Source organism: Littorina saxatilis, linkage group LG5, assembly GCF_037325665.1.
Source record: "Littorina saxatilis isolate snail1 linkage group LG5, US_GU_Lsax_2.0, whole genome shotgun sequence".
Classification (NCBI taxonomy): Eukaryota; Metazoa; Mollusca; class Gastropoda; order Littorinimorpha; family Littorinidae; genus Littorina; species Littorina saxatilis.
In genome coordinates this window covers 29,874,026-29,899,493 of record NC_090249.1, presented here as the reverse complement: position 1 = coordinate 29,899,493, position 25,468 = coordinate 29,874,026, and the positions used below count along the sequence as shown (strand labels likewise).

Below are 25,468 nucleotides of genomic sequence, written 5' to 3'. Positions count from 1 at the left end.
CAAGGGTAAAAGGAGAAACAGAATCCGTTAGTCGCCTCTTACGACATGCTGGGGAGCATCAGGTAAATTCTTCCCCCTAACCCCCGGGGGGAACAGATACATGAAAGATCATTCAGGGAAGTGTGTGTGGGGTGGTTGGCGGGGGGGGGGGGGGGGGGGAGTTGTTAGAGACGCAGATAGTGAAGGAACAGCTCCTGGTTTTGTCTGGTCAGTAGGAAGAAAATCATTCAGAAAAAAAGGCAAGGGCAGGGAGAAAAGAGGGACTGTAATGAAGATGAAACATATATGAAACACACTAAAACATTATAAGATGTTTGGTGGCTTGTTGACAGACCAGCTTTTTTGTTGGTCCAAGCGGACCATATCGTCTTTTGTTTCATCTTTATCGACCAAGGCCGAAGGACGCGCGGTTGATAAATATGAGACAAAAGGCGATGTGCTCCCCGAGGACCAACAACAAAATGCTGGTCTGACGACAAGCCACCAAACATCGTTTTTGTCATCATTTTGGTTGTGCAACAAAATGCACAATAACCCACAGGGAGACGAATTTTTAGAATCCAACTCCAGGCCACAAAGCATCGTCACAGTAGCTCGAGATAACACGTCAACCTTGTATGTGACGTCAAACGTAGCTTATTGACGCTTTTCTTCCAGTCTGAAAATGTACAGAGCTGCGATCATACGTGTGAGTTCAGTAAGTGTTGAACATATTTCTTTTCTTTTTAAATGTTTATGACTTTTCGTTGTGGATTTTGCGATTACAGAGATAAGTTGCAAATTGACCATGAGTCGCCGCGGTAATTATCAACATTGATTGGGTCTTTGAGAGTGAATGCTTACAATCGTTGTCCTCGGAAACACAAATCCAAAGCCGCGATGGTTCCACACATCAAACAATCAGCCTGATTGGCTTTTACTTTGACAATCCACGTTTCACCTGAAAGCTCAAACCCATTCACCACCTCGATTTATTGCCTGGGGAACATGACATTTATTTCCCAGGTGCTTGTGAATGAAAACTCGTGAAAATGATGACAAATCCGTTTATACGGACAAAGCGGAAAACGTATAAAAGGAAAGCACATGAAGAGTCATGAGCTGTCCAACCCTAATTGAATGCTGTTTTCACTCTCAAAAGTTTGAAAACAGAGACAGAAGAAACAATAGCATGAGGAATAAATATCCGTTTATATGGACAAAGCAGAAAATATATGAAAGCACATAAAAAGTCATGAGCTGTCCAACCATATTCGAATGCTAGCTGCTTTAATTCACTCTCTCAAAGGTTTGAAAAGAGAGGCAGAAGAAATTAACACAAGCATGAGGAATACAGCTGCATGTGATCCTACTTTCAATCAAACACACAGAGGGTCCTCCCTACCTTGCCCTCATGAAGTTCCAGGGTCAAGCCTGTCTCATCGCTGGCAATGGTGAGCAGCACTCCTTCGCGTTTGCTGGTCTTGAATTCTGCTTCTATCTTCATGGAGGTCCCCACATCAAAGTCCATACCTACAAAACAGTTTGCTCAAAATGACTCCCATAATAATTATGGAACAACTGAGTTAAAGTTGCGTTGATGGAACACAAATTCAAAGAAAACTAAACGGCAAATAATACACATCCCAAATCCCACAGGCTTGTGTCTTGGAAACAAGACAAAATGCTAGGCACACACACACACACACTCTCTTACACATCATCTTAAACACATTCTTTTACACACACACACACACACACACACACACACACACACACACACACATAGCCCAAAGATGAATGCAAAAACTTTGTGAAGTCCTTTTACCGAACTCTTGCCAATACAAAGCTTCCTGAAGCAAACTACAGTCGAACTCGCTTAAGACGAATCACTTGGGATCAGGAAATAAGTTCGTCTTAACCGAAATTCGCATTAAGAGAATTGATTGATTTTTTTACTGTCACAATTTTAGAAGTAAAATTTAAAAAGTCGTGTAAAAGCATGTACATGTACATTCTGATCAATCTCCGATTTCATGGTGTCCACCAGTTCTGGTGCAGGTACTACCCTGGCCAAGTTTCCTCTCAAGATATCTAAGAGACTGCCCCATAGGTTAAACTCCCCATAGGTTAAACTCGGTCACTGACCCGGGTGCAGGAAGTTTTTCCTCTCTCATATGAAAGGGGAACTGGTCACCTCTCATAGCTAAAACTGGGTCAATGACCCCTGGGAAGAAGGTCAGTGTCTATAAAGAAGGCCACCCAGCCATCACAATGGACCTGCCTTTGATCTCCCTCACACGAAGATCCTTGTAGCCTTGTGACTTTTAGAGACAAAGCGGCTCTGGGGCGATGAAAACGTGTTTGTTAAAAGCGGCCCGACTAAACTACGCGCCAGCACGCGCTACCTTGAACCATAGCACTTATATACTTTATTTTTATATTTCTAGTTAGTTCATCGTCCATTCTCACATAATACAAAATTTCAAACTTCAATGATGAAAAATACGGAAGTTATGACGAGTTTAAGGAGAGCTAATGCACTACTCTCAAATCCGACGATTTCCGCCATTGACTAAACAGCGCGCTACCACTTTGAAGTAGACGCTACCCGGTGATCCATAACACTTACATAATTTATTTTTATAGTCTATATAGTTCATTGTCCATTTTGTATAATGTAAGAACTGACGATGGAATGACTAGAAACATACAGATAAATTATATAACAGCTATGAATCTCAGTAGCGTCCACTTAAAATTGGTAGTGCGCAGTTTTAGTCACTGCCGGATTTTGTCGGATTTGAGAGTAGCGCATTAGCTCGCCTAAAACCCGTCATAACTACTGAAATGTTCAACACTCAAGCTTGAAATTTTGTATTATGTAAGAATGGACAATGAACTATATAGACTATAAAAATAAATTATGTAAGTGTTATGGATCACCGGGTAGCGTCTACTTCAAAGTGGTAGCACGCTGTTTAGTCAATGGCGGAACTGATCGTCGGATTTGAGAGTAGTGCATTAGCTCTCCTTAAACTCGTCATAACTTCCGTATTTTTCATCATTGAAGTTTGAAATTTTGTATTATGTGAGAATGGACGATGAACTAACTAGAAATATAAAAATAAAGTATATAAGTGCTATGGTTCAAGGTAGCGCGTGCTGGCGCGTAGTTTAGTCGGACCCGTTAAAAGAGGGGTTCGTTATGCAAATGATATGATATGTCATCTCGGGACGAGTTTAAAGATTTCGTCATAAGCGTGAGTAAATTACAGACATTATGCATGCTTGGGAATCCAAAAAGTGCTCGTTATAAGCATAAATTCGTTACAAAGAATTCGTTTCAAGCATTTTTTTTAGGCATGAAGAAAGAGGTATTCAGTTGGGAACTTAAAACTAATACGTTATAAGTCAAAATTCGTAACTAGCGTGTTCGTTTTAGGTGGGTTTGACTGTACATGAAGCAGATGTCGAGAAGTTAACTTCACACCATGAATATCAGGCTTTACAACCCCTTACTTAAAGACCCCCCCCCCCCCCTTTTTTTTCAGACCCTAGTTTTCCAGATTTATTCATAAGGCCAACAAAAAATATATTATACGTTATTTGCGTTTTTGACCAAAATATGACATTTTACACAGATCGAGACAGTCATTGTTCTCCGAGACCGCGATAGCGGTCGAGGTGAACAATGACTGTCGAGTTCTGTGTCAAATGTCATATTTTGGTCAAAAACGCAAATAACATTTATGTATCGATCGAATTCCTTTCAGGTACTGACTTTGTTGTTGTTTTGACGATTGAACCAGCACACACACATGCAATCAAACACACACACCAAGAACACCTGTTTACACCAAACACATACACTTCAATGCGCCCCAAAAATAGTGCAACTTCAAAAGTTTATTCAACTCCTTCAATTAACATTAGAATATTTGATTATCGCAACATTTTGTTCAGAACATAATCAAAGGAACGGAAAATTCATGAACATCAAATAAAGCATCAATTAAATTGCTACATCTCTTTGCACCGTCAGTGTCAGAAATTGTGGTACACACTTGTCGTCACCCTGTCTCGTGATCAAGACTGGACGAGTTCATTGAGTAAGCTTGTGGGGTTAACAGCAGAGACAATCAACACGTTTGGTCTTATTTTGTTATTGTGATGTTCCAAGTTGTTTATGGTACAGTTGTGGAAAGTAGGCAGAACTTGCATTGACGTGGATGGTGGCATGTCAGGTTCATTTTCTGCACTGAGGAAGAAATTCATATTTTCAAAGGACATGTCGAAACTACTTGCCCCGCGCATATCGACTCGGCCGGTGGCTGTGTGTGCGACAGAGCTGAGTGAACTTCGCGAGGGGTTTGAATTTGGCCGCGGCAAAACTTGGAGTTGTGTGTTGCCTGCAATATGCTGATGGAGGGTGTCTCCCATGTTCATCTTTTGTTCAGCTGAAGTGTGTTGGTATTCGATCGGAGTTAAAAGTCGTCTTTTGTTTTCAATTTCTTCCCGAGATAGATCTGCAAATCGCTTCATTTTTACAGTTTTGCAGACGTGTGTTTTGATCTGTGGGTTAATCCGCGTGTCCCAAATATGAAGTAAGTAGTTCCTTTGAAGTTTCGGTTAACCTGAAACGCCCAAATATGAAGTTTTGTAGGCCTCTGACGTCACATGGCTCAAAGAAGGGAAATCCAATGTCCAATCGATACATATTGCTTTATTGGTAACCTGACCAAATTAGGGTCGGTAGGTAGGCTTTTTAAAAATACATCAGTTGACCTCATAAGCAGGTGCCCGAAGTCGAAGCCGCCATTGCAACTGACATGTGTGATGTCGAGTTCAAAAGAGGTTACTTCCCTTTGTCTCGGTATGGTTCGCAAAATGTGTGAAAAGTGTTTTGGTTTTTTAAAATTTCAATTAATAAAAAGTGTTTGGGTCAGTGGGAAAAAGTAAGGTCGGTCAGGTTACCCTAAACCAAAATTTTTTGTGTGTGGCCTAATGTCTGTAAATTTTTCATTTTATGACTCTCTCCCTCTGATTTTTGAAGATCTTGAAAGTATATGTGTGTGGGGAGGGGGGAGGGTAGGGTGGGTCACTGTAACAGTCGACCGTCCCTCATCCTTATTTCTGAGACAGAAAATGAAATAAGCTTACCGTAAATTCCCCACGAGTTAGACGTGAGACCCACCCCGGGCTCCACACTAACGTAACAGTGTTCAACACCGCTGATAACGTCCGTGTCTGCGATATCCACAGGGCGACCGCTGAGGTGAAGGTTGCGCACACAGCCACGCAGACTGTGTTTTATCTGAAAACAACTTCCAAGATCTTTCACTGCGCCAAGCACCCTTTATGCCTTATTTAATAATCAGAGATGTGAAGAAAAAATTGTCAAAAAGGAAGAAAATGCACATACACACACACAAAACCCATCTCTTTTTTTAAGCACTGATTTTGTCATTGAACTTAAAACGAAGACCATACAAATTTTATAAAGAAAAAAAGAAAGAGAAAGAGACACCCTTTCCCCATCACACAAACAAACAAACAAACAAACAGAACAAAATTATCAACTGACATTAATAAAGATGGTGAGGGAACAATAGACCCACAATTCTCTGCCTGACAATCTTTTACCTGAGTCTACCCCAGATTCTTGCAAACAGGGTTTTTTTTTATAGACAAAAAGCTCAACTAAGAAAATAACACTCACAAAAAATTCTCCCCCCCCCCCGATCCCTTCCTTATTACCCCCTCAAAAAAAAAAAAACAAAAAAAAACAACAACACAACAACAACCCCCACACACACAAAATAAAACAAGAGAAAAATAAGGAAGAAAAAAGCAGTAACACTGTAAGTACCCACCACATCCATCTGCAGGTCTTCCACTCTAGGTACGCTGCCAATGTAGAGCGGTAATTCAATCTCCAACCGTGACTCAATCTTGTCTGTTTTCACCAGCTGTCCATCCACTTCCAGACGTAGTTTTGTCTTCTCCTTGATGATCTGACCCTGAGTACATATAAATAGATGGATAAATAACAAATATAGAAACAAATAAATAAATATATATATACATAAGTAATAAATTGATAGATAATGAAAAAAACACACAATCAAATCAATCAATCAATATAGCTGTACCCGTTTTTTCGTCCGTACACAACTTACAAGCCCGAGCCCAACACACACACATATATATAGTCTGTAAAGAGAGAGAGGGGAAGATTACACACACACACACACACACACACACACACAGACACCACGACCCTCGTCTCGATTCCCCCCTCTACGTTAAAACATTTAGTCAAAACTTGACTACCGTAAATGTAAAAAGAAGAAAAAAGAAGACTGCTAATGGATTTTGGTGTTTTTGTGTTGTTGATTTTTATTCTTGATTTCTGAATGTGAGCAGTTTTCTGTTTTTGTTTCTTTTTAAATCTAACAAAACACGTAAGCTCATTTCACGGAACATTCATCTTGAGCAACTCACAGAATGCCACTGGCCGTCAGCCAAGTTTCCTGTCGACCTCAGTCTTTTCTCCTGTCCTTTGAAAGTGTACACAACCTCCACCGTCCCTCCTCTGAGCTGTGCGGCAAAGTACACTGACTGGTCATTGTTCCTCAACAAGCCCAACAAGCCATCATCGAAGAAGGTTCGGAACTCGAAGCTAATGTTGAAACTGAAAAAAAATAAGAAATGAAAAATATAAGCCACAGTACATAAATGTTAATGCTTCATATCAGAATGCAGCCAAAGAATGACCACGGAAAGTGAATTGATTGCTATCTTTAAGATTACCTTTGGATAAAAAGAAGTGAAAAATATAAGCTATTCTACATAAAATTGTATCGAAAATTTCTTAATAAATTTTCATTTAAGTAATATACTTACCCAACTCACATATATAGCATTAACTTCAGTTTGATGCGTAAGACATTGAAGTACTAACCCTGGTAACAGGGGGAGGTAACTCCCAAAACAAAACCTTGACGACAAGGCCCTGGTAGTTACCTCCCCTCACCGGCAGCCCGCGCATGCGCGGCACATATCGCCGGTATACCTCATTCCCAATGAAACACCACCTTCAACTATTAAAAACGATTGCAGGGTAGGTTGGGAGGGCATTCACTATGTGAGTTGGGTAAGTATATTAATTAAATTAAGAAATTTTCGATTAAATCACATATTCTTACGCCAACTCACATATATAGCAGATTGCTACAAAAGGTGGCGGGAAACTCACTTATTCTGGTAAGAATCCGGCCTGCTTCAACCAAGATTGGTAAGCAACTACTACCATTCCAGCGGGTACTAGAAACCCGCAAAAAGTAGTTAAAGAAAGACGTCTGAAAACGTCCAAAACACCACTGTGAGGCCGTTCGAGATTTGCCTGGTCATAGGACCGCCAAATAAAAGGCCCAAGCTCAGGCCCCATGAGTTCTAAGTGAACGCAGGGGAAAGACTGAATGCTCCCCCCCCCCCCCCCCCCCCCCCCCATATGACTGCCACACTCATAAGCTTGTTTAAAGAGTGTGAAAGCTCAACTAGCCAGTGCTGCTTTGCAATAATTTGATTCTATCCGTCTAAACGAAAGAACCAAAGATCTGGTCTGGCACTCCAAAAGGAGCCATGCAAGACGAGTATGTTCAAAATTCTCAATCTCTTGCGTGAGACCCAAAAAGAACGTAAATCGCTGCCCCTTCAAGGGGAAGTGAGCACCGACAAAAAGGAGTCTGAGAGCCTTCTTATTAAAAAAGAAAGGCTTGCAAGTCTCAAAATTCTATGGCTCTTAACAAAAGAACCTTAAAAGAAGAAGAAATCCCAAACTGGAAATAATATTCAAATGACAAAAGAATTGATGACAGGGCCCTTTCCACGCTGGGCGTAGAAAGAGGAATGTCTTGTCAAGTTCTGACGACGATTCTCCAGTCTAAAGAAAAAATCGTCTTCCATCGACAAACAAGAGTTCGTGGAACAGCATCCTCCTGAACTGGAGAATGCTAAAGCCGATGCCCAAAACCTACAAACATGCACTAATGCAGGTGCTGGAGGAAGGGCTGACTGCCCCCCCCCCCTCTTTTGGTTGCAACCACTCATGGATTGCTAATGATGGTAAAAACCCACCAGATAAGATCAACTAGATAAATAACCCTTCACATAAAGTCTGTTGAGACCTGAGTGAAGAACTTTCATATTCGTGAGTTATGTCTTCAGAAAACCGGAAAGAGCGCAACCTCACTGAACTGTCTTGACCATGACTGACGAAAAGAGAGAACAGTCGCTTACAATCAGCTAAACCAGGAAGACAGTTCTAACTCAAAAGAGAGCTGAAAGTTCGGAAGACAACAAGATATGCCTTCCGAGGCGAGCAAGTAATAAAAAACGAACCTGTGCGTCTCCCACCTGAATAGAACAAAGAGTTCCAAAAGGCCACAAGTGAAACACCCTCCGCGGAGTGAAGCACTAAAAGATTATGGCTTGAGTAAACCACAGCACCATAGTCCCATGAGGAAGACGCTAATTGTTCGCAATGAACCAGAGACAAGAACTTGTCCCTTGTTCAATAGATAAAAGCAAGACAAATGTCGGAAAAAAAGAAATTTGGCCTTACTAGACTCTTTACACAACAGAGTCGAAAGACTTAATGCGGCTTAAGCAAAAGCGGCAAAAGTCTTTACTTAATTTCCACTAGCAAGAAGCTATGAAATTTAATCGACAAGGAAGGAAGCAAGCATCAAAGCGGCGCTTGCTGTGGTGCCGAACATGGAACGATCAGAGCCTAAGGTTGTCCACTCAGAACTGATTAGGACGAACCCTGTAGCGACCGTTAAAACATAATGTCACTATGTTACACCTCGGGAGGGCGTGAAGCCCGCCAGGCCCAGGAGATAGACGTCAGTTCAAGAAAGACGTGACCTATCTCCTCCTGATAAACGAGTGATACCTGAGAAAAAGATATCAAGCCCTCATCGGTGAGAAAAAGCTCAAGAAAGAGCATACGTGTTCCTGAAGTTCCCAAACTATAAGGAACACTCACCCTCCAATGAACCAAGCTGTGAACCCAGCTTGATCCAAACGGTTAGCCAAAAGTAGGCTACTGCTGGTGCATGACCTGCTTTGAGTATCTACCCAATCAAGACCGAGCGTATGACGCAGTAAAACTTCCTGCGTTAAGAGTCCAAGTCTAGCAAAGACAAGGACTCATAAACCTAGTGGGTCGTGGCAGAAAGCACCAATGAATGACTATGACTATGAACTGGACCGTCGTTACCCGTAGGTAAGACAAGGTTGCCGTAACCGGCAGTCATGTTGCCCCCAAACTGACTTTAGAAACTTCTTGCCAAAACAGAGGAAGTTAAAAGAAAGTCCGAACAACCTCCTTGAGAGGACAAAAAGATGAGCGCCCAAAGACCGACAGCTGTCGTGAATGACCTTCTCGCCACTCGAATCGAAAGTCTGTTATCCGCTTTCTAACGTAAATAGAATGCTGATCAGATTCGTAGTCATCCTGAGTAGCAGCAGGAAATGACCAGAAAGTTCCTGACAAAAAGAGATGTTCGGTGTGCTCAGTGAACGGAAAACAATAAGTCCAACTGACACAAGTTATCCTCTCCAGTCCCTGCAAGAGCAGATGGAGATAGCACGAGAAAGCCGCGATTCTGGTCGTACGCTAGCAACCGAAAGTGCGGAAAAACAATGGCCGAAGCCTGGAGTGGCATGAACAAATGGCTGAAAGCCGTAGTGCCCATAGGTCAGTCCGCTTGTAGGCAAATGACTACGTATCAAAAGCCAAAACGGAAATCCCAGAAAGACTGGTCGGCATAACCGGGAAGTCAACCTGCCGAAAAAAACTCCAAAGACAAAGCGTCCTTAAGAAAAATCCGGAATTAATTTTGCTGCCAAATCAAGAATCACCCTGAGTTTGGCCGAAAAACCAGAACGCGTCTGTTCATCGCTGAAAGACCAAAAGTCAGACGCGGGGACCGACGCAAGCAGTAATCATAGATGCCATCACGTACAAAACCTTACCATCCTAAACAGCCGAAGCGGAACAGGAAGTAAGATACATGGCATCACTGCCCCCAACAACCTGGAACCCCAAAGGGTTGACATCAGAAGTTGCGGACAGGAAAGAACAAAGTGCTACGATTACCTGGAACGTCGGAAGACGAACCAGAAGTAGCCGAAACCCCTAGTGCAAAAGCACCCGCAACACCGTGGTGGTGCGAGCTGATGCTAATGCGTACGATCCTTCACTCGCCGGAACAGCCGAAGCGAAATTGGAAGTGAGAGACAGGGTACCAATGCCACCAACAACCTGAAACCCAAAGGGTTGACATTGGAAGTCTACTGGCAAAGAGTCATTGTTCCCAGAACCATCATTGGCCGAAGCCGGAAATGATTGTCCCCCAGTACCGGAACCCTGTGCAGCCACGCTGTGCGGAACCGGTAAAGAAAGAACGCTACCGCAACCCGAAAACCGTCTAAGCGGAACCGGAGGTAGCCGGCAATGTGACAAATGCAGAAGGCGGTGGAGCTGCAAGTGAGAAGCAGCCATCACCCCTTCCGCAAATAAATAAAAGCAACCTCAGCGGCCAAAACCAATGGCCGAGGAAGTCCCTTCTAGACTCGAAAGGTAGACTCAATCTCAGAAGAGTCGTCCCGATCTTCGTCAAAGTCCGTACCGTCAACAACAACCAACCACTCAAAACGACGTACTTTGCCGTAACCTGACCCTGGGGTCCGGAGCCAAATCGCCGACCGGATTTTTGAGTGGGCGTGGTTTGCAGCGAGAGTTATCTTTTCCTAGCTTGCCCCATGCATAGATGCTACACCAAGTCCGTATTTCACCACGCAGTGGCCGTTGTCGCACCACGTGCACGCGGCCTGACCGGGAATGGATATATATCAGCCGACAAAACAATACGACAACTGATACTGTCGCCAATGAGCTGGCGCCTTTCTTTCTTGTTGATAGTGACAGTCACTTCTTCTGACAGCCAGTTGGCTTTCCACTTGTTTTTCACATTTTGGTCGTCGATTGTAAGAGCTTCCACAGCCGACAAAACAATATGACAACTGATACTGTCGCCAATGAGCTGGCGCCTTTCCTTCTTGTTGATAGTGACAGTCACTTCTTCTGACAGCCAGTTGGCTTTCCACTTGTTTTTCACACTTTGGTCGTCGATCGTAAGAGCTTCCACAGCCGACAAAACAATACGGAATCCAGACGCCATGATGCTACCTTTTTCACCTTCGGCGTTTGGAGATCGGCAGCCAATCAAAACAACCCACAAACCGCCATCGGTGAATAATTAAGCCCCGGCGATAATCGTCGGAGATCGACAGCCAATCAAACGCGACCCATGATACTGCTATGGGTTCACGCGAGTGCTGGGGTGCGAATGCACTGACTTCAGACGCAGACAGCTTCAGCTGAACGGTTTATACCACCACCTATGGGTTCACGCGAGTGCTGGGGTGCGAATGCACTGACTTCAGACGCAGACAGCTTCAGCTGAACGGTTCATACCACCACCCCCCTCCCCCCTATTTTCTCAACGAATTTGCATCGATCTCAAGAATGGTCTGTGAGCTAAGGAAAATATCGGAATTCCGATAAAAATCGGACCAGTCCCATGTCTGCTACAGGAGACCAAAGGCTGAAAAGCCTAGCAAGTACAAAACACGTCTGAACACAACCGTGTTGAAGAAGGGAATGAGATATACCGGCGATATGTGCCGTGCATGCGCGGGCTGCCGGTGAGGGGAGGTAACTACCAGGGCCTTGTCGTCAAGGTTTTGCTTTGTTTTGGGAGTTACCTCCCCCTGTTACCAGGGTTAGTACTTCAATGTCTTACGCATCAAACTGAAGTTGGTTTAAACAAGTTTATTCAATAAATTCCATTGGTACTATTACCGCATACATGAAATAAGGAACATGGAGCACAACAAGCTAAGCTTATGAGCGTACTCTTAAAAGCAAATGAAATTTGGCGGACGATTTTAATATTACAAATTTGAAATAATGTCAGAATAATAATGGTAAATTATGGTAGACAAACATGTAACAATAAAAGGAAAAAAAACAACAAAAAACAACAACAAAAACAATGCTAAACTAACAACAGTATACTCACACGCGCTCGCACACTCACTCGCACACACACGCATACAATGACTTCCACATGGTTGAAAATAGAATACTACCAGAACAAGGAAATGTAAACAGTACTGCACATGGTGGATGAGATAAATGCATTCATTATTCAAAACGTTTGCTTAATAAGATAATCAAACTGAAGTTAATGCTATATATGTGAGTTGGCGTAAGAATATGTGATTTAATGCAAATATTAATGCTCCATATTAGAATGCAGCCAAAGAATGACTGCAGAAAGTGAATTGATAGAGATCTTTAAGATACCTTTGGATACAGCCAAACATGCTCCCTTATCCCCCTTTCCAAATGCAGGCACCACGGATTCAATTGAGTGAGAGAAAACAAACAACAACAACAAAAGTGTGGGAGTTTCTTTGTGCTTGTATCATTTGCATGAGGGAGGGGATAACTTCTCCTAGTTTTCTTATGATGCTGACTGATTATGAAAATGTCTGATGCATTTAAGGACAGAGTTCTCTGATAATAGATTTCAAAAATCAATCCCTGCTGTCGCTAAACCTCTGTCCGACTGAACCTAAACTTACTTTTTTCTCAGTTCGCTACGCCTAATGTTCTTGCTGATCTGAGCATAGCTGGATTCGCCGTTGCCGAGCGTCTTGGCGTTCTGCTCGATCCCAGCGTTCATCAGACGGAACGGCGAACAGGTGGAAGTTTCCATCAAACCGCTGGCAGTCGTGAGGGGTGCTGCCGTAGTTGCGATAACGGTGGTGGTGCGTTTGGTGGTTCGTGGGCGAGGCGGAAGAAGTGGGAGGCTGGAGGGTCTGTCGTTGTTGATGCCGTTGCTCTTTTCACACATGGCTGGAGCATCCCCGTTTGCCAGCGTGACGGAATCTCGACACCGCCCAATGTCGGCTTTGCTGTACTGTTTGGCTTTACTCAGGTCTATCAATCTGCAGATAAAATGTACAAATTGTAGAAAGTGTATAAAGTGTACTGTGTTTAGCTGTCATGTTAACCCTTATAATAGAGACATGTAGGTGAATTAAACAGTTCACTCCTGAGCTGAACTCACACTGCTAAACCATCTGCCTTTGTTAATCGGACTGGAATAAAACCTGGTAAATGTTGACTTTATTATAAACACATCTCTACGCACGCTTACAAGCCCCAACAAACAGACAATCACTCAAACATACTCTCACATTCACACACAAATACACACACACACACACACCCAAACACAGACACACAGCTACTTCATCTCATGCGTCCCTTCAATAACCCCATGGTCAAGGGACTAAACATTACGAGCCTCACCTTCCGTTAGCAATAACGTCGCTGACACATCCATCCAGGTAAACGTCGGAGGCGGCCATGTCATTTACCATGATGCTGGCGCCGCCAAAGTACAGATTGCTGTTAGTACCCATCGGAATCGCCTCTACACCTGGTGGCAGATCGTCTTGTGCAACTATAACGTCGTCCACCAACAACTGAAGTCTGGAAAATTAAAACAAGAAATGGTTAGATGCAGGGAGACATACTGTGGAGAGGAGATGAATGTATTTATCTCTCTCTTTCTCGCACGCACGCAGGCACACACACACACACACACACACACACACACACACACAAACATGCACACAGACGCAGGAAGAGAAAAAAAAGCCCCTTACTGTCTGCCATTTTTCAGAATTCCTACGTGATGAACAACGTTGTCATCGTATGTTTCTTTGGATGTGAGGATGGTGGGCCGAGAGTTTGCCGACAGTCTGGCCTCTAGTTTACCGTCTGTCAGTGCCACGGAGTAGTAAAACTGTAAAAAAAAAATAAAAATTATAAAAGTGTAATAATACGGTACAAATATTGTTCAAAAACATCCATGAAAAACCAATCTAGAAAGGAATTCGGAAGATGAAAGGGGAAGAACAAAAAAACTACAAAAGGAAAAGAACAAAAAACCATTCAACTCTGACCGTCAGAATAACATGCTACTAGAGTAGAACAATCCTTTTAACACCTCCCAAAAATGTGGGAAAATCAGGTTTTCAAAAGGAAGTAGTCATGTGACAGGGAGACTACCGTTGCCCTTCACAGCAGACTCTGCAGAGTTGTTCGCCTTTGAAGTAGGCAACACCTGTGGATTGTAGAGTTGTGCTTGTGATGGGGTCTGGCGGCTTTTGTCTCTCTGTGTGTTGATGGATTCCTTTGCGAATGCATAACAGTTTTTATAGGGCTTAGAAATAAGCTCTAAAATTCTCAATCCTGTTTGATTGGACTTCGCCTCCATGATGGGACTCGACATGATATGTTCAGGAATGGCGTTATGGCCACTGAATCATTTTTCGTGCTGTTCCCATTCCATGAACCTGGGAGGGACCTAAGCTTGGCGGGTCCATGGTTCGGAACTTTGGGGACAATTTGTTCATTCAAACGGGGGCGAGTGTGACAGGGAGACTACGGTCGCCCTTCACAGCAGACTCTGCAGAGTTGTTCGCCTTTGAAGTAGGCAACACCTGTGGATTGTAGAGTTCTGTTTGTGATGGGGTCTGGCGGCCTTTGTCTCTCTGTATGTTCATGGATTCCTTTGCGAATGCATATCAGTTTTTATAGGGCTTAGAAATAAGCTCTCAAATTCTCAATCCTGTTTGATTGGACTTCGCCTCCAAAGGTGATTGTGGTGTTTCGGCACTCGGTTACATTAAAATGGAGGTAAGTTTACAGAGGTTAAAGGAACGGAAAATCAGAGAATACAAGGTTTAAAGATAGAAGTCTTTAAATGGGGAGATGGGTATCTTTAAAGGGAGGTTGGGGGGGAGGGGGGGTCCCATTGCCTTTCAATGCAGAAACTGATAATACTCACATCTGTAGAGACATCCCTGGCCAGCATGAGCAGGGCGTTGGGCTGTGAGGTGAAAAACGACAGTGAAATGTCCGCTTCCTGCTGCCCCAAACTTACTCCGTCGAACATCACGTAACCATCGCCGTTGAAACCAACTTGCCTTATATCCTGCAAGCATAAGCAGAGATGAGATTTTAGTAAACACTTGGTTGCACAGTGTCTATACATGTGTCAAGTGCAGGATAACTCTAACCCTAATAGTAATACACCAACAGTGCAGTTGTCACAGTCTTTCAAATGAGGTACCCCCAAAACTGACCTGATGAAAACCAAAGTTTTTAATTCAAAAATTTACAAAAATTCAACTTTTGCATGCTAGAAAAATCAGCTGTTATTTACCTATCCAGTGCAGGTTATTTTGCATGGTTATCTTGTGAAGTTTTGATATCATTCTATTCTGACTGAAGCAGGTACATACAGTACATGTACTAACATGTCAGTGGTTGAAACAGTAAGATTTTGGTGTTAGATTTGAGGGCCAGGTTACATAACAACAAGAGGCGAAGCCTTCAAGGCTCACGTAAGAAATCGACAAACAGTAACACAAACTCAATCACTCCGTCACACACACACACACACACACACACAGTGAAACTGTGCAAGAAAGCGAGACACTAGATCTAGATCTGTCTGTCTGCATGTAGCCTACTTACAGGGACAGGACTGCCAACTAGTCTCGGCCCGCTCAAAAAAACAATGACCGAGACTTCAGTAATTCCTTCGCGTGACGTCAAACCCTCTTACGTCATAATGTGACGTCAATGTAATGTGACGTCTTCAAATGTTAGAGTTTCTACCACATACATACATACCCACGCACACACAGACAGAGAAAAGTTAGCATCGCATAGGCTACACTTACGTGAGCCAAAAATCACTGTCTATATGTGCACATGCTCTAAATATTCCAAGTATCTGCACAGAAGCAACGCAGCTTTCTAAAACAAACATCAGTTTGTGGATTTCCATCTAAAAATGTTGACATTGTTTCTGGTCACTGTCTCTTGAGTTCCTATCAAAACTCACTAAAGTCATACATGACTGGGCATTGCTGTAACAAAGCAATTATCTGAACTTTTCATTTGTCTACATGACCCGAAAATTGATGCCTAAAATAATCATTTTCAAACCAATCATTGGAAGTATTTTTGACACTTTGTTTTGTCTTCATGCAGAGTCACAATTAAACCATGGTGTACAATGTCCACGGATTCTGCAAAACACTAGTTCACTATGTAAATATAACACAGGACACCTGAATAGATGATTTTCGAAAATAACTGTGTCAGGATTTTCAGCGGTCTGGAAGAGTAAGAGCCCCTTTACCTCGGACACGCTTTTCATAACATCCGATCGGCGCATCCTGCGACCGGGACGATTAACTAACTCTGATGTGGATGTTATGCAGAGCGTGCACAATATGATACCATTTTCTTTCGCACAGGAGATGCAAAGCCAGTCAAAGAGGAGCGAGTTTAGGCTAAGTTAATTGCCCTATACAAAATCTGCTTTGTTAACACAAAAGTTAGCAAGAGCTAACACAGTCTAAAACCCACAGGTGTCTCAGCCATTGAAAGTTTGACCTATAAATAGGTCAGCGCTTAACACTTTCTACCCCATCAATGTTGACCAATTTTTTTTTTATCCGAGACCAGCTGCGCTGCAGCAGGTCACTCAGAATTGTAGAAACTGTGAAGTAACTGTGTGTCAACACGGTGGAATGCAGGGGTTAGATCGACGTTACAGGAAGCGACTGATGTGACTGACGTGTACAGATATATCCGTACCAAGTCAGATAGAGCCATATGAGTGGGTTAGGATATATCCGTACCAGGGAGACAATGAGTTAAGTTTGACAACTCTGCAGAGCAACTGCTGTGACAAAGAAAATTACTGCGTCGCAAGTCACATAACCATCAAAACATATACTCACGGAATCTTTACATCCTGGCGTTAAACCAACGAACACGCCAGACACCAGATCCTGAGGTTGGGAAAATTTCACATTCCTCATGCAGCCAAGGAAATTACCATTTTGCTTAACATCCCTGGAACAAGAAGAGCAAATGCTAGAACAACTCACCTTTGTCATACCTCATACCTATAATAAACCAGAATCATTCTAACTCAATAAACGTTCACAAAAATGATAATTTCCCACTTATCCAACCCACTGTGACATTGAAATGTTACTAGAATTAGCCAGACTTGGGTCATGTCTAGATGTAATTTAGCCCCAAAAGTGTGTAAAGGTTAAAAGCTCTACTTCCAAAACATTCCAGCAAAATAATAATTTGTTCATGTTTCAACCCAAACTTGATCCCAGTGTGACCTTGAAATTTAACAATGGTCAACCAGACTTGGATCATATCTGGAGGTCATCAAGCCATGAAAGTGCAAGAAGTTTCAAAGCTGTTGCTTAAAAACCAGAGAAAATTTACTAGAATTTACTATGTTTACCCAAACATGACCCCACTGTGATCTTGAAATTCTACTACTGTCAACCAAGCTCGCCCCATGTCTGGTGGTCATGAAACCTTGGAAGTATTTGAAGTATCAAAGCTCCAGCTTCAGAAAGGTCAGAAAAATGATAACTTCCTGTTTTTTACCCTGCTACGACCTTGAAATTTGAAAGTCATCAAACCCTTGAAGTACGTAGAGTTTAAAAGCCCTGGCTCCAAAAACAATTGAGAAAAAGATAATTTTCTAAAGAAACACACAGACAGAGAGTCTCAGAGAGATGAATGAGAAAGTTTGCAGCATGGACAGGAATGAACATAATGACAACAACAGCGGGAGTCAAAGAGAGAGCAAGGGAGGTAAAGAAGATCAAAAATGGAAACAACAGAGAGTCTTCGAAACTCACTTTTGTGTGAACTTTTCGATGGGAAAATCGTTGGGCAGGCCTCCGATGTACATAAACTGACTCAAAAGCTCCAGGCCATTGTTGAGACCAGGTGCTTCAAAATTTAAATCTTCCGACGTCTGACCCTCCACATACATTTTCAGATTAGCTGCAACAAAATTTTGGTCACTTTCAAAAACAATCAAAAACAAGAAGGAACACTTTACAGAACGTTTAATTATGAACAAAACATTCATAAGTACGTTGACCCATATAGTGGTACATGTATTTGTCCTTTGACGTCTGACGCACATACAAATAATAATGAGACAATCAAAAGAAAAGTAATGCATTCACTTCTTGATACCAAGAACCAAGCGTCGTAGACCCCTTTTCTTTTGGCAGGAAGATGCTTGGCTATGCTGGACGGATATTACTGCGTTGAAAATATCAAGCATTCCTTTGCACAGACAGAACGATATATCTACAAGTATAAACTTTGGAGAAGAGGGCAGGAGAGTAAAGGGTGTTCTGTCACAAGAAAGCACACTTTGAAATGGCAAAATCATCACAATGTGGCATAAGTGGCCTTTTCAGTCAAGGCAAAAGAGTTTTTTTTATTTCAGAACAATGGGGGGGGGGGGGGGGGGGGGGTATACATGAACAATGAAAGAAAAGGACGAAAGGGGAAAAAAGCCAACAGTTTCAGTTATAACTTAAAGTAACAAACCAGTGTACAACAGAATGTGTCCTGTATTAGGAGGTGTCCACTGATTGAAAGGAACTCACATTAGAGGTACACATAAGTCCTCTAAACATAAATTTGTTTGGAAAACCATAATTTTGTTTGCGTTACTCTGGGGCCTGGTAGCTTTGCTGGTAGTTCTCACCAGAACTTGGTGACCTCTCCTCATGATTGTCAGGTCCTGCTGACGGGTCTGAATTAAAAAAACATGCTCCATATGCTCTGAAAAAGACCCCTTAGTTAAAAATAAAATTTCTGATGGAATTAAACCTATGAATTCGCAAGGACTGACCCTTTGTGCGTCTTCTCTGTAGTTGCACGCTGGTCCACTGGTTGCTATTGTAGGTCATGCTGGTCTCTTGGGATGCCTTGCTCATCCCTCCCAGGTAGTACTGAACCAGAACCTTGCCTCCCACCAGGTCGATGGATACAAAGTCACCAGCCTATAACATCATAGTATAGCCATTATAATAAACATCAAATACACAATGAAACAATTCGCATCAAGCAAAATTTCTGAACAAATGACTACCATCTAATCTAGAAACCTGGTTTCTGTATACATGTGTGTGCGTGCACATGCGAGCATGTGAGTTTTTGTGATTTGTGTTTCTGTGTGTGTGCGTGTGTGTGTGCGCTCTCTCTCTTTTTACAGACTATCTGTATTCTGGTGCGGGCATATAAGTCGTGTTCGGACAAAAAAAACTGGTACAGCTAGATATAAATAATCAATGTAGTGATCTTAATCTCACCTGTGAATTACCAGCAAACAGGATGCGAGAGTTTTCCCAGAATGTTTTGAACTCCACTGTAATATCAGATCTGTCTGCCCGATAGATGAATGATGTAATGGGAAGTCTGGCATACCCTAACCCGTTGAACGTGTAGACACTGGTGCTTGGCATTAGTTTTGGTCTGCAGATATAAAACCCACACTGGATTAGAGACTGAACTACGATGGAGACTGGGAAACTTCTTCTACTTCTGCGTTCCCAACACCAGGAAACTGGGAAACAGCTCAAAATTGCTGCTTTTCTGAAGAGGTGATCAAGCTCTAAACACAGGGTGCTTTCTCTGAAGCGCCAACACACAAATGGCATTTAATTCAAAACAACAAAGGCCAAACTTGTGAGTTTTCCTACATACCATATTTAGCCTACTCAGCCAGACGGTACTAGAGTTTTGACAAATGGAAAGACTTGCGGTGATGGATGGACAGTGTAACCAAATAAGCACTCACACAATGGAGCAGCCTTTGCACTTTCCATCAGAGGTCTTAAAGTTGTAGACCCCCACTGGGTCCCCGTCAATTGTGATATCCCCCACGCAGCCGTACAGCTTGCTCTTTGTCACCTGTGGAGGGGCCTGCAAAAAACGAGAAGTGGTGAAATAATGGCATGGTACGTACTGGACCCCAGACCCTGAACACTGCCCAACCCCATTATGCTCTGTGCAGGCAAACCAGAGGGGATCAGGTCTTAAAAAGGAGGGAGTCTTAAAATGAGGGTAAATTTACAAAGGTTATGAACAGAAAATCTGAGAAAACAGGGTCTTAAAAGGGAGGGAGTATTAAACTGGGGGGTCTTAAAAGGGGGGTTCCATTGTACCTGTCATGATCTGGTGAAGACCACGGATTTAGTTCATCTTGGTCATATTAACTCCAGAAAAAGAAAAAAGTAATATGCTAAGAAAAAATAATAGCAAACAGCATCTTGCACACAATGATAGAATGTGCAGTAAGTAATAAGACTCAACAGACGCTGTCAAGAAATAACTCTTTTTCATTGGTTGATGAAGAGTTGCGCTGCTTGAAGCTGAGGCAAGCACTGACTAGTTTGGGGCAAGCCCATCCATGGCATCACAGTGAATAATGAGCTCCATGTGATGCCTTTTTTGAGGTCAAAAATATGCACATCTGAGCTCGCTATTCACTGCGGCATTGTAAAGCTTGCCTTTTTTTTTGCCCCCCCCCCCCTCCCCCCCAATTTCTAATTCCCTACTCAGCAATGACTATACCTGGTGAGTATCTGGCACGCCAGCAAAGTAAATGAAAGTGTTTCTGTTGAAGTTCATGAGGGACAGTCCCGCTAGTGATTTCCCAGAGACCTCCTTGGCTTTGCTCTCATCGCCTGTGACTGGCCACACCTTCAGCTGACCTATTGGGCCAACCCTAGGTACAAGAAAGGAGTTCAAAGATTATAGCTTCCTTCCTGTGTAAATGATGGTATACAACAGCATGGATATGATAATAATACAGTAATAATAATAATACAGTAATAATAATAATACTTATGATATATAATGAGGACATTCATATGGCACAAATCCTACCATAGTTCTACGCGCCTTACACAAAATCAATGAATCACTAAACAAATACAAGACAATATATCATGATTTTTTTACATGGGATAAGAATATCCTTCCAATTAGAGATTAAAAAAAATACAGTCTCTCTGCTTCTTGTGCACACACTTTAGCTGGTGTCTCTATTCCCATCCCTAAATTTAACTGTATATCTGTGCGAGCTTCTTCTTCTTGGTTCATGGGCTGAAACTCCCATGTTCACTCATGTTTTTGCAAGAGTGGACTTTTACGTGTATGACCATTTTTACCCTGCCATTCAGGCAGCATATGCCGATTTTGGAAGAAGCATGCTGGGTATTTTCGTGTTTCTATAACCCACCAAACTCTGACATGGATTACAGGATATATTTTCCGTGCGCACTTGGTCTTGTGCTTGCGTGTACACACGAAGGGGGATAAGGCACTAGCAGGTCTGCACATAAGTTGACCTGGGAGATCGAAAAAATGTCCACCCTTAACCCACCAGGCCGCAGCGGCCAGGATTTGAACTCACGACCTTCCAATTAGGAGGCCGATGTCTTACCACCACGCCACCACCCGTCTATTTGTGCAAGCAATTTGAGACAGTTTTTGTGGCTTACGTACATTTATACACAACCACACAGAATTTTGGGCCTGGTAGCTCAGCTGGTAGAGGCCACTGGACTAATATGATCCTTGCGTCTCAAGTTCGAATCCAGACCAAGACAAACACAGGCCAACATTATGTGCAGACTCAGAGACAGTGTCACCACTGTGGCCAATGAACAACCTCAAACACTCTGCCAGAAGTGCAGGTGGCAAATTACACCTAAAGAAGCACACACCTGGGTAGCGCGACTCTTGCTGCTGCTAGCTTTCCACTGGAAGGAAGCGACATGAATTTCCCAGCAATGGAATGATAAAGAAGGTGAAAATAGAAAATAAAAATGTCCTTTTTCCCATTTTCATTACTTTATTGACCCATTGCTGGGAAATTCGGGTCAATTCCTTCCAGTGGAAAGCTAGCAGCAACAGAGTCGTGCTAAAAATGTGGTCTCTCACCTCTTGGCAACAATGAGGTACCACTTCTCCTCTTCGTCTAAGTTTGCATCGAAAACTTTCAGTTTTAGGTCATGGGTCACTGATCCGGGTCCTTTGCCTACGTCCCAACTGAAGCGCACTTTGTTGTCCCGAATTTCGAGGGCAAGGTATTCCTGCACAGTTGGAAACAAAATTATTGAAAGTATGATCAAAATAACTTTAACTTGACTGGATTTCCAGCACATTAAGGTATTCCTGCACAGTTGGAAACAGAATTATTGAAAGTATGATGAAGACCATTTTAACTTGACTGAAATTTTGTGATAATTCAAATATCTTTATGTTGACAAGAACACGAGCAAGTATGCAAACATTAGGAAACATGACAGAGAAAAAAAAGAGAAGATTAGATACAATCTAAAACAAACTAAAAAAAACAGATGCTGTACTTGCGCTAGAAGATCATTGAATGTTTCCTAAAAGAGGTGTGTGTGTGTGTGGGGGGGTGTTGTGTGTGTGTGTGTGTGTGTGTGTGTGTGTGTGTGTGTGTGTGTGTATGTGTGTGTGTACACACATGCCTGTGTGCTTGTGTGTGTAGGTCAAAACAGTAAGCCATAATTAAGAACAGAAAGTACACTGCATTCTTGATCTCAAATGCAGCTGCTACAAACTATGAAGTTCCTCCTCACACATGAATTGTTCCTATACTCAGCAGTATTGTGTCAGCACAATTTGGATAATACTGAAGAAACAAATGACTTGTTACATGTACATGTACCATCTCTTCTGATCATTACTATGGGTACTATAATTCTACCACATTGGCACCTGCGATGAAAGGACACCCTTGGGACCAGCAGTGTCCCTACATTGCAGGTGGCCTGTCATGACAGGTACATTTTGTTCAAGAGAATAGACAAAGAGACAACAGAATTGTAGGTGTCCTTTATCAATCAATCAATCAATATGAGGCTTATATCGCGCGTATTCCGTGGGTACAGTTCTAAGCGCAGGGATTTATTTTTTTATTTTTATTTTATGCAATTTATATTGCGCACATATTCAAGGCGCAGGGATTTATTTATGCCGTGTGAGATGGAATTTTTTTTACACAATGTCAATACATCACGCATTCACATCGGCCAGCAGATCGCAGCCATTTCGGCGCATATCCTACTTTTTACGGCCTATTATTCCAAGTCACACGGGTATTTTGGTGGACATTTTTATCTATGCCTATACAATTTTGCCAGGAAAGACCCTTTTGTCAATCGTGGGATCTTTAACGTGCACACCCCAATGTAGTGTACAACGAAGGGACCTCGGTTTTTCGTCTCATCCGAAAGACTAGCACTTGAACCCACCACCTAGGTTAGGAAAGGGGGGAGAAAATTGCTAACGCCCTGACCCAGGGTCGAACTCGCAACCTCTCGCTTCCGAGCGCAAGTGCGTTACCACTCGGCCACCCAGTCCTTTACTGGGAGGTGTCCTCACATTGCAGGTACCACTGCACACATTAATTAGGAAGAATCTTCACTCCACTCCCAACACACTCTTGATACAGAAGATGAATATGACATAATATTGCCACACCATAGTAAAATACATACAAGTATACTAAATGAGTCTGGCAATATTTCTATATACAGATACATGTATCACATAATACATCACATGATACAGAGTATAGATATTGAACTTTCTGCACATGCATATCTTTGATCTTAGAATGAAATTACATGTACCTTCATCCACTTCTCAAAAAACCCTTATGATCAACTAAGTGTTTAAGACTACAGTAAGAGCTCTTCTGAGTTCACACAAAACTGTATATATAGCAGGTTAAACAAACACAATTATGTGTTAAACATTATGACAATTACAGAAATGGGACAGACATGTGAAAGCTTGTAGATATTATTTGTTCATGGTAACTTTAATGACCCCCCCCCCCCCCCAATCCTTTAGAATACAAATGTAATAGGGTATTGTTTAACACCAGAGTACAGGTTGAGTAATCTACAAATCTAAAATAATGTTCTGGAGTCATAAGTAAATTATACAAATCACACATTATTTTGTTAACCAAAAAACAGTATGAGAAATCAGTGGCTATAGTTCCAAGGCTTATACATCTGCTTTCACTAGAAAACAGCAGAATTAAAGCATTATCAATTGTCAATCAGCCTAAAGGTTGTAATACACATTTTTCTACTGATAGAAAAACAAATTTTTCTATTTAGTTTTTCTATTGTAACTTAACCTGATCAGCCATAGAGTCCTGAAAATGAGCAAGAAAATGGCGCATACAGCATAGCACAAGGGAGTAGATATGAATTAGCTGTAAATAGAGATCAAGTCTCTTTCACCATATGCTGGTGTTTGCAAGCTCAATGATTGCAAGCACAGACATTTTCAGCAATAATTTGTAGCAAGCTATAATGCAGCCTAGCTGATGTCATGGTTTGCTCACACAGCAGAAAAATAAAATAAGATAGAAATAAAGAACCTAGCTCACAGGTCAAAACCTTGAAAGAGCAAAGTATGTGATTTGATGACATTTGTCATTACATGTACTTAATTTTAAGAAAGCTTTCATAAATTACTCCTTAATATCTGAGAATGGCTGCAGTCTTTACAGCAACCCTTCATCCCCACCTCTCTACCCCCCCCCCCCCCCTCCCCCCCAAACACACATACAAACACACACATCCAATGATCAACGTCCTTTTGCCCATGTGTGTTTGTTGCCATGTGCAGAAGCAAGTAAAATTTTAAACCTGTGGGTAGAAACTGGTTTAAAAACGGAACAACAACAACAACACCAGCACCAACACCAACAACAACAACAACAACAACAACAACCGACAGACTCTCCTGCTAGCATACAACCATCATTCGCTTTGCAGCAGGACACAATTTAGATTCCTAAACTGCTTCCATCTCCGGGCCCTTCCAGGCAAAAGCTTTAAAACTTGCACAAGGTAAAACACGCTAAAAGAGGCAATACATGATTTACAATTGAAATGATTTTAACTGCAAGATGGAAACCAAACCAGAAATTAATTATGCAGACTGATAATTAAGCAGCGCCGTAAACAAGAGCTGCAGGCATGGCAAATTACCAAAGCTTGCATTTTTAAAAAGATTGAGCATGGAAGAAGAAGTCTGAGTTATATTACCCAATATTGACGGACTGTGTGATGATATCTTCTGCTATGGTCTGAACCTGAGACAGTGATATCAAAATCGAGACCGGAGGTCGAGATTTTGATATCACTGTCGAAACAGACCAATAGCAGAAGATATCATCACACAGTCAGTCAATGTTAGATATATATAATTATTGCTAATTCTCTGGACATTTTGTATTTACTGTAATTGTAAAGAAATTACAAAAGTATTTGTCTCAGTTTTGGCTGTTCCATATCCCTCCCTCTGATTATTATTTCTTTTTGTTCACTCTTTTCTTGTACTTTTCAGTAT

At 42.1% G+C, this 25,468-nt stretch overlaps 1 protein-coding gene across 3 annotated transcripts in view; it reads right to left on the bottom strand.

Annotated features, from left to right (window-relative positions):
* The window catches only part of LOC138966814 (laminin subunit alpha-2-like), a 242,658-nt gene that overhangs the window by 14,280 nt on the left and 202,910 nt on the right, over nucleotides 1–25,468 (bottom strand). For all 3 annotated transcript variants that reach the window (XM_070339159.1, XM_070339160.1, XM_070339161.1), the window contains 15 exons: nucleotides 22,004–22,155; nucleotides 20,630–20,783; nucleotides 19,854–19,978; nucleotides 19,366–19,528; nucleotides 18,906–19,056; nucleotides 17,890–18,037; nucleotides 16,957–17,071; nucleotides 14,985–15,131; nucleotides 13,798–13,937; nucleotides 13,439–13,621; nucleotides 12,706–13,071; nucleotides 6,487–6,676; nucleotides 5,856–6,002; nucleotides 5,143–5,296; nucleotides 1,385–1,512 (listed from right to left, as the gene is read on the bottom strand). In XM_070339159.1, coding sequence (XP_070195260.1) covers nucleotides 1,385–1,512; nucleotides 5,143–5,296; nucleotides 5,856–6,002; nucleotides 6,487–6,676; nucleotides 12,706–13,071; nucleotides 13,439–13,621; nucleotides 13,798–13,937; nucleotides 14,985–15,131; nucleotides 16,957–17,071; nucleotides 17,890–18,037; nucleotides 18,906–19,056; nucleotides 19,366–19,528; nucleotides 19,854–19,978; nucleotides 20,630–20,783; nucleotides 22,004–22,155 — 2,463 coding nt within the window. The remainder of the gene's footprint in view (nucleotides 1–1,384; nucleotides 1,513–5,142; nucleotides 5,297–5,855; nucleotides 6,003–6,486; nucleotides 6,677–12,705; nucleotides 13,072–13,438; nucleotides 13,622–13,797; nucleotides 13,938–14,984; nucleotides 15,132–16,956; nucleotides 17,072–17,889; nucleotides 18,038–18,905; nucleotides 19,057–19,365; nucleotides 19,529–19,853; nucleotides 19,979–20,629; nucleotides 20,784–22,003; nucleotides 22,156–25,468) is intronic.